Source organism: Littorina saxatilis, linkage group LG17 (genome assembly GCF_037325665.1).
Source record: "Littorina saxatilis isolate snail1 linkage group LG17, US_GU_Lsax_2.0, whole genome shotgun sequence".
Lineage (NCBI taxonomy): Eukaryota > Metazoa > Mollusca > Gastropoda > Littorinimorpha > Littorinidae > Littorina > Littorina saxatilis.
In genome coordinates, this window is record NC_090261.1 from 20,489,869 (window position 1) to 20,499,682 (window position 9,814).

Below are 9,814 nucleotides of genomic sequence, written 5' to 3' on the forward strand. Positions count from 1 at the left end.
AACTTGAAAATAAAAGGTCTATCTTTCAACGGGGAGGCATGTTTGAATTTATCCGCAAAATGGTTCTTTTGACGACAGTAATGCACATACATGTATGAAGAACACATGAAAGCGAAAGTAACGAAACCGGAAGTAGTTTTGAGTTGAAGGTCATCAGTTCAGACTGAAAGTTGTGAGAACTTTGGAAAACATAGGGTTGGTTTTATTGTTTGAGCATTTCTTTACAATTCCACATATGTTTAGCATTGTGTTAACATGCATACACTCGTGGTTTTTGCATAAATGTAGTTGTGCGTTGCTGCAGTAGTTCCTAATAGTCGGTTCAAGATGCAGAGTATTAAATGTGTGACTGTGAGCCGTGTAACGTGTTTCTGGCTTTTTGCTGATTCACCCTTGTGACCTTTTTTTCCGAAGCGATTGAACTTCTCTGTCTGCATGCAATCGTATTCATCGTTTTAACCGTTTCTGGTGATCAGGTCTGTACATGTTACACCTGCTGTCACGGGCAACAAACTCAAAGTTAAGGGGTTGAGTATGCAACATGTATTTGACACACTGTTTCACGCAGCCGCATGCGCAGTAAGGAAGTTAGGTCACGAATCTGTTGCCTACTTTCGATTTCTGCCATTGCCAAAGCAGAAGGATCTCATGTATAATTTGTGACTTGACACAGCGTGCAGAAGATATGGATGTTTCATTTTCACTGCTATTGCTATACAATGTATATTATTTTGCCGGTTCTCTAAACTTTGTAACAGTCAAAGTTATATTGTGTGTGTGTGATGTTTGTTTGTACGCCTGTGTCTGGTACTTGTGTGTATGCCTCTGTCTCTCTGTCTGTGTTGTGTGCCTTAATTCTTTGTTTAATTTTTTTCAGATTTCTTTCTGGCAAAGCTAATGAGAAGATGACGGTGACACATTTTCGCACACTAGTTCACACCAGCTGGCTAAGGGAGCAGATATTTGCAAAAGCAGCTGGCGCCAAGCACCCAGTACTTCGCATTCTAGATGCTTCAGCCACACCAGACCCAAAAGTGGATGGTTACAAAGAATTCTATAAACAGTGAGTCCATTTTTTTCAATTCTTCCTCATCAATTATTGTGTGTGTTGTTTTCCTTCCGTGTTTATATTGAAGTAAATTATAGGAAGAGAAGGCACCATGCTATTTAGACATAATGATGGATATAAAGTCAGTTCAAATTAAAGATGAGCCAAGAAGACACGTACAAAATTACTGTGGGGTAGCATACCTTGCACTCCATTCTTCTGCCCTTTGTTTAGTTGGTTTTGATGTTCTTTAACATTGTTTGTTGTTGTTGTAATGTTCAAAAGATAGAACCCATTTTATGAAGGCCTTGCTTGACAGGTTATAAAAACAATTTAAGAAGAAAAGTTACTTTAATTCTAAGAGGGCTTTCAGTTTTCTTGGTAGGTTTGACAACTAACAAACAGGGGTAAAATGATACAAAAGAAACAAAATTCATGGTCTGGCATAAAATTCAGTTTGTTTTGTCTTGATTTTTTGCTATCTTCTTCCAGGTCCCATGTTCCAGACGCCTGCTACTTTAATCTCCATGGACTCTGCCCATCATCACCACCCTCTTTCATCAAGTACCCTGTGCCTGATGTAAACCGTTTTCAAGACTATGCTGAAAGTCTTGGACTAACTAACGACACACACATTGTCACCTATGACAGATCCAACACTATCTTTGCTTTGAAAACATGGTGGTTGTTTAGGGTAAGTACAGAATGATAATGCTGCAGTGGAGAGGAGTGAACAGTGACTGTTCAGTCAACATCATGAAGTATTGCAGTACAGTCAAACCTGTCCATAACCAAATATGGTTATATAATTAATAACAGGTGGTCGCAATAGAAGCGTGAATTATATGGAAGAAAACTTCTCGGGGATCCTTTCAGGAGGTCATAATAGGCATGTGGTTGTTATAAAGAGGTGGTCGCAAGGGAAGGTTTGACTGTATTGTGTGACTTGAAACCAGAAAATGAATTTGTGTGTGATCGGAAGCAATCCGTGCCACACATATTCTCTTCAGGTTGCCTTTGCAGAGCTTCAGCAGATCTCCGTCGTCAGCTGAAAAACAGTATGTTAAACTGCAGTCCCTTAAGTCTCAATGGCTGCATGCTTCTTGCAGAACATTAATTTGAGATGGCTCACTAACAAAGGGAAGCATTTTTGTCTATACTTATTGCAATAATTGTTTAAATTGTCACATACTTAAAACATTTTAGTATTTTTATTTGACAAAGAACTCTAATTTAGTCATGTCTAATTTTGGCAACACTTTGTATTGTTGTAGTTGTTTGGACACACCAAGGTGTCTGTGCTGGATGGAGGGTTCAGAAAATGGCTCATGGACGGCTTTGAAGTCACTGTGGAGGAGCCAGTCATAGAGGTGAGCCAAGTCATAGAATCTGATGCATTTTCGTTATGATCAAGTAATCTTTTTTGTCTTTACTGAAACAACTAGACAGGCTTTGAAGTGACTTGACTTATGCATGTTGAAATTAATTATATTCAGAAGCCAGGTTTTTGTTTCTTTGTTTGTTTGTTGTTTGTTTTCCATTGACAGTGGTGGTAAGGGTGGTAGGATGTATAAAGAGGAGGGGAAGTTGTGTGTGTGTGTGTGTGACCAACTCTGATCCATCTTTTTCTGTTGAAACCATGTTTCAGAGATCCAGTTTTCAGCCCACCTTGAATCCGAGCCTTGTACGTAGTTTTGAAGACATGGTGGAAAACATCAAGACAAAAAAAGACCAAGTGATAGATGCAAGAGGGGCTGCTGCATTCTTTGATGATTCTAATGTAATGCCTCCAGGTACGAATCTTTGTAGGTCGAGCAACAACTTAGACAGGAGTTAACACTATTGTGACTAGCACTGCCACGGCGTTAACGTCCTGCCTGCCCAAGCTTGCCACCAAGAAACTTCCCAAAAATCAGTAACTGTAAAGAAATCTGTCTAGCAAGCTTGAATTAAGTCCAATCACCACCAAATTTTGTGTACTAATTCAAAAATGGATGCCCAGTTCAGTCGTGCTATTTATAAGTTTGTCACGCGATTTGTTTTAGCAAAGGGGGGTGAAAGGGGGATAATTTGTGTTTTTTAAAGTTTTTTTGTGTGTGTTTTATTTTCCACTGCTTTTTTTAAAAGTTATTTTTTAACAGAAAGTATTATAAATAATGTTATAACCAAACAAGGTATAAAACCTATGAATTAGCTGAAATATTGTTAACATTGTACACAGAAATAAGGAGACAGTACAAAGAAAAAAACAAGCAAATCACGCATTCACTCACAGCATCCTGACTCAAATGAAACAAAACTGTGACACTCACCAAATGATGTCTAGGTAATCCATATTGAATATAAGTCACATTTTCACAACAAAGTACCAACTGTACACCTATGAACATTTCCAAAAGGATTAGAAGGCTCCAGCCATCCATTGTTATCAGTGCTGCCACGCCCCCATAGCTCCTGCACGATTCCGAGATACATGTTCGTCTAGCAGTATCACCCCCTACCACGTGTAGTTTGCCGACTCGTACTAGCAACAACAGGACTGTTTCTTCCTCAATATCACTGCTATTATCGCTTTCTTGAGGCGAAAACGACACGATGTATCATGATCTACAGGATCCTCAAGATCCAACATCCGGAGAATCTCCTCCCGTGACAAGGCTCGCCTTCGATTCATTTTTTTTTTTCGAAAACACCACGCAAATCTGCACTAATTTGATCAAGCCGGAAGAGAAAACCACGTGTATCAAGGGAAACAACTCAATTTATTGCAATCTTCAAAAACATGGAAGCAATCACGAGTCTTGTACCTTGTATGACTGATACTGAAAAATGCGCGTCCCGTCCATGGGCGTATCAGCGCGGTTACTGATTTACCAGCGTCCCGTCGCGAAAGTGTTAAGGAACTTTGGACTTTGGAACTATCGTGGATTGTCACCGACACCGGGACCATGCTTAGAGTGATATGTAATCACAGAATCAAAGAAACTGGAATCACTTTTTTTTATATATTTTTTTTAAGCACTAGATTCTTTCTTTCTTTCTGTTACGTGGATAGATGTTTTGCGAGTATGAAACATATTGTACATTTGGAAGGTGTAAACTGAAAGACCTGTGGCAGTTGTTCCCCTTTTCTCAGAAGCTCTGTAGAGGTTGTTTACCTTTAGCACTAACACCTGTGGATTTTGGAAAGCTGTATGTAACAGGGTCGATTGCTGTGTTTTCCTGTTATGCTGTTGCTAATCTTTGTGTTAGCAAAGCAGATTTTTGAAGGGAATTAATATGTAACCCAAACTCACCCTTGATTTGAATGCCTTAAAGGCACTGCTTTGGTTTCCAGATGTTACAGATATAATTAAGAGACATAATAGTGTAGTTGTTATAACAAGTACAACTTATTGTGGTTTCCAGATGTTACAGATATAATCAAGAGACATAATAGTGTAGTTGTTATAACAAGTACAACGTGTTGTGGTTTCCAGATGTTACAGATATAATCAAGAGACATAATAGTGTAGTTGTTATAACAAGTACAACGTGTTGTGGTTTCCAGATGTTACAGATATAATCAAGAGACATAATAGTGTAGTTGTTATAACAAGTACAACGTGTTGTGGTTTCCAGATGTTACAGATATAATCAAGAGACATAATAGTGTAGTTGTTATAACAAGTACAACGTGTTGTGGTTTCCAGATGTTACAGATATAATCAAGAGACATAATAGTGTAGTTGTTATAACAAGTACAACGTGTTGTGGTTTCCAGATGTTACAGATATAATCAAGAGACATAATAGTGTAGTTGTTATAACAAGTACAACGTGTTGTGGTTTCCAGATGTTACAGATATAATCAAGAGACATAATAGTGTAGTTGTTATAACAAGTACAACGTGTTGTGGTTTCCAGATGTTACAGATATAATCAAGAGACATAATAGTGTACTTTTTATAACAAGTACAACGTATTGTGGTTTCTGATGTTGCCTTTGCCTTTATGAAAGTTTGTTGTGCAGAAAATAGGATCAGGAGGATTTTTGTTACAGCTGCAAGGATGTCGTTAGGCGTCGGACATCGGACATATAACGATGAAAATCCCCAAATGTCCGATTCACATTGCCGCATGTCGGTCAGAAGTCCTATCGTTTTAGCCTGAGCGTGGTCATTGTCTGATAATTATGTACTCCATTCCTTCGGACAGCGCGATATTCGTTAATTTTCATTTCAAGATACAAATCTTCTAAAAGACCGAACGCTCTCGTGTTCAGCTGACACTGAAGTTGCCAGTGCCGCGTGCGGATCTTTTATTTTGTCGGGAATTCCCGAACCGTTTGCGGTATGCGCCATTTGGGTATAACCGTCTCGGTGCAGCACACTGATCTAAAAATAGTGGATTATTTTTAGATCAGTGCATGCTACAGGAGTACGGGAGACAACTCCAACTGACTAAATTTGTCGTCTGCTTTTGTTTTTGATACGAGATGAAGCACTGAATTATGCCGCCGAAAAAAAACCTAAAGCCTGCAAAAGATCAGCATTAGATCAAACCGATCATTTTGTTTTTCAACTTTTATCCAAATCATGCAGTTTGTAATCAAAGTAAGAGCTCTGAAGTTGTTCATGTTGGTTTCTTTTTTGTGGTTTCTTTGAAACTAAAGAAATACAACATTATATGCACACTGTGTTGATGTATTTACTATATTATGTATGTGTGTGTGTGTGTGTGGGCGCATGACTTTGAAACAATTCCATGGAATGTGTTATAAGCTGTTTGGCGCAAATTCATAATGTCCTATTACACTTTCTGAAAGCGGTCAAATGTCCTATTGATGCTGAAGAACTCAGGACATTTGTCCTATAGGTATGAATTTGTAGCAACATCCCTGCAGCTGATGTGATACATGTAGTTTTTACAGCTTGAATCTTTTGTTGCAGGAACAATTGGTGGTCATATTCCTGGTTCCAAGAATGTGCCCTATCCAGTATTGTTCAACGAGGATGGTACATTTAAATCGCATGAGGAACTGAGATCAGGTATCAAATTTATGCTGTACCACTTGGCTCACTCTCAAATTGCTCTGTCTGCCCCTCCCCCCCCCCCCCCTTCCCTCTCTGTCTTTGTCTGCTCTCTCACTCTGTCTCATCTCTCTCTCTGTCTCTGTTCTCTCTCTCTCTCTCTCTCTCTCTCTCTCTCTCTCTCTCTCTCTCTCTCTCTCTCTCTCTCCAGACCAAGGCACGTACATCAGTGTCCTCTCTTAAGAGATGTCTTCTTATCCCAGGTGTCTTACATTATTAACTTGAGTAAACATTTAAATATATACCGACATGACAGGCCGCCTGCAATGTAGGACACTTGACTAGTCCCAAGGGTGTCTTGTCATCACAGGTACCACTGTTTTTATGGGCTTTGATGTGTTTCAGTGTTTGAGCAAGCAGGTGTGGATCTGGCACAGCCAGTGGTGGCGACCTGTCTGACAGCTATGACTGCCTGTGGCCTGGCCGCTGCTGCACACATCCTAGGCAAGGAGACTGTCGCTCTTTATAATGTAGGTGCAGGTGCTGCTTTGATTTGTTGATTGATTATGTTTCAGTTATATCAAGTTGTTTCATGTTAAAACTTGAGCCTTTGATCTCTGTCAGTATATTTCTTCATAAATATATTGCCTTTTTGCATGAGATCCCAGGCTTTTCCTTACTCTCTTTCTTTGTTCTTGTTTTTTGTGGGTTTTTTTTCAAGTATGAGAGAAAACATTTCTGTACAAAACAAATATTTAAGACACAGACTCAAAACACTCACGCACCCCTGTGTCCACAATGCAAGGACATACATAATCATGCACATCAAGGAATTAACACACACACCTACACACACACACACACACACACACACACACACACACACACCTACACACACACACATACACGTACACACACCCACACACACTCACCTGCACACACACACACGCACACCTACACACACACACACACATATGAGTGGGCATTCCACAAACATCTGCAGTGTTAATATCTTGCAGGAAAAATATAGGGATGTTCTTTTTAAAACAGCAGACTTCTTGGTCTTACATTAATTGTATAAACAGCAGACTTCTTGGTCTTTATTAATTGTATAAACAGAAGACTTCTTGGTCTTTATTAATTGTATAAACAGAAGACTTCTTGGTCTTACATTAATTGTATAAACAGCAGACTTCTTGGTCTTTATTAATTGTATAAACAGCAGACTTCTTGGTCTTACATTAATTGTATAAACAGCAGACTTCTTGGTACCGCAACACGGTGGCCTAGTGGTAAGGCGTCCGCCCAGTGAGCGGGAGGTCGTGGGTTCGAACCCCGGTCGGGTCATACCTAAGACTTTAAAATTGGCAATCTAGTGGCTGCTCCGCCTGGCGTCTGGCATTATGGGGTTAGTGCTAGGACTGGTTGGTCTGGTGTCAGAATAATGTGACTGGGTGAGACATGAAGCCTGTGCTGCGACTTCTGTCTTGTGTGTGGCGCACGTTAAATGTCAAAGCAGCACCACCCTGATATGGCCCTTCGTGGTCGGCTGGGCGTTAAACAAACAAACAAACAAAAAAGACTTCTTGGTCTTATATTAATTGTATAAACAGAAGACTTCTTGGTCTTATATTAATTATATAAACAGCAGACTTCTTGGTCTTATATTAATTGTATAAACAGCAGACTTCTTGGTCTTATATTAATTGTATAAACAGCAGACTTCTTGGTCTTATGTTAATTGTATAAACAGAAGACTTCTTGGTCTTATATTAATTGTGTAAACAGCAGACTTCTTGTTACAGTGGAACCCCCCTTTTAAGACCTTTATTATTATTATTATTATTATTATTATTATTATTATTATTATTATTATTATATTATTATTATTATTATTATTATTATTATTATTATTATTATTATTAAGACCTCCAAAAATCTGAGAAAATCGGGTCTAAAAAAGGAGGGAGTCTTAAAATGGGGGTAATTTTACAGAGGTTATGAACAGAAAGTCTGAGAAAACGAGGTCTTAAAAAGGAGGGAGTCTTAAATTGGGGGGTCTTAAAAGGGGGGTTCCACTGTATTATATCTATTTTATAAACAGCAGACTTCTCGGTCTTATATCTTGTTGACTTGTTCACCAGGGTTCTTTTCAAGAATGGAGCCAGCGTGCAGAGCCAGACCAGATAGACGTAGACTGAAACCATTCAGTGACACCACATCTATAGAGTTCTAGTATTTCTGAAGAACATTCTGATCTGCCTGCTTGAGGGAAATCTCATTTCTTAGCACTGGCGCATTCTAAGAAGGGACTGACATTTGTTCAAGAATCCGAGGGATTGAGATCAGCGGTGTAAGAATGAATTCAACAATTGCAAGTGATTTCATCCATTGAATTAATAGTTTTATGAGTACATAATTGACGTTTTAATTGTTTAAAATGATGATGCTGGGTTTTTTTAGTGACTGCACCGTTGAGACAAAATGTATGCTGATTGTAGACAACAGTTTTACGTTGTGTCTTTGATCAAGGTTATGTGATTTGGGTTGTAATATTCATGTATTCAAGTAGTTCATTGTACTCTGACTGAAAACAGAACACTTTTTGTGGAGTCAGTGTTGTGAACTCACAAAAACAAGCACAAACTCAGCTTGTCTCTCCCTTTTTTGCTTTTGTGTTTTGTAAGTAGTCTGCCACTTTGACTGTTTGAGAGATTAGCCCTGGATTTGTCTCAGCATTTGTCAATTCTGAAGACAAAGTCAGAAAGGTTATTGCGTTTGATTGATCTTTGAATGCATCCACATGTGTGTGGGTGTAATAGTCTATAACTTGTTTAACTATCTACCTTGTTGTTGTTATACATCCCCCATGTGCTTATAATGTATTGAAACAAGTTTCAATGGACTGTCACTTATATCATAGACCTATATTAGGTCCCTGCTTATATTTTTAAACTGTAGAACACCAGGAGTGTTCATTGAAAAGTTTGTCCTTGCATATTTCCAGTGCCTTTGTTGATTGATATTATTGATGTTTTGCTACACCACAACATGAAGATGGCTTAATGGATTTGTACTGTGCATTTGGTGAGTTGTGGGTGTAGCAGGTGTGTGTGTGTGTGTGTGCGTGTGTGTGTGTGTGTGTGTGTGTGTGTGTGTTCAAATGGAGGTGTATGTGAGTGAGCACCTTAGTAAAGTTAGCAATTAATGATCCCAATGCACAACTACCAGCATGCATATATTTAGAATTATCTATAATATTACCTTGTTTGTAAGGGCATGACAAACAGCTTTAGGAGCAGACATTTTTGTTGATGTTCAAGTCTTCCGTTTGTTACAATTGCTATGCACAGCCAAGTCCCTATTATTTACACTATTGTTAGAGGCTGCGGAGTTAGTTGTCTCAATCCATGCAGTCATCACAATGCAGAAAAGAAAACATAATCTAATAAACTCATTTGTATAGTGCTTTTGCTTTCTGGTTATGTTTGATGTATGATTGCTGCAAGAGAAAATTGAAACACAGAAAACACAGCTGCCTCAATCTGTTTCTGTTTATCTGATGGCATTTTGACCATACATTCTATAGAACCAGTGTTCAAGCCGGACATTATATAATTGGTGGTCAGCAATTTATGCTCCGAAATGTAAAGTAGTCCCCAAATTATGAACATTCTTTTAAATCGCTAAAAACGTTGTGGTTATTTTGACAGATCTCTCTTCTTTTTTTTCTTTCTTTTTTTCTAAACAATGGG

The 9,814-nt window shown here is 38.6% G+C and overlaps 1 protein-coding gene across 1 annotated transcript; it reads left to right on the plus strand.

Moving 5' to 3' along the window:
* Positions 1-80: 80 nt before the first annotated feature.
* On the plus strand, positions 81-9,527 carry LOC138953781 (thiosulfate sulfurtransferase-like). The gene is made up of 8 exons (XM_070325689.1): positions 81-195; positions 878-1,063; positions 1,541-1,742; positions 2,323-2,418; positions 2,697-2,841; positions 5,979-6,077; positions 6,465-6,589; positions 8,204-9,527. Exons 2-8 carry the CDS (start codon positions 906-908, stop codon positions 8,258-8,260), a joined length of 882 nt encoding a protein of 293 aa, XP_070181790.1. The 5' UTR covers positions 81-195; positions 878-905; the 3' UTR covers positions 8,261-9,527.
* Positions 9,528-9,814: the final 287 nt, after the last annotated feature.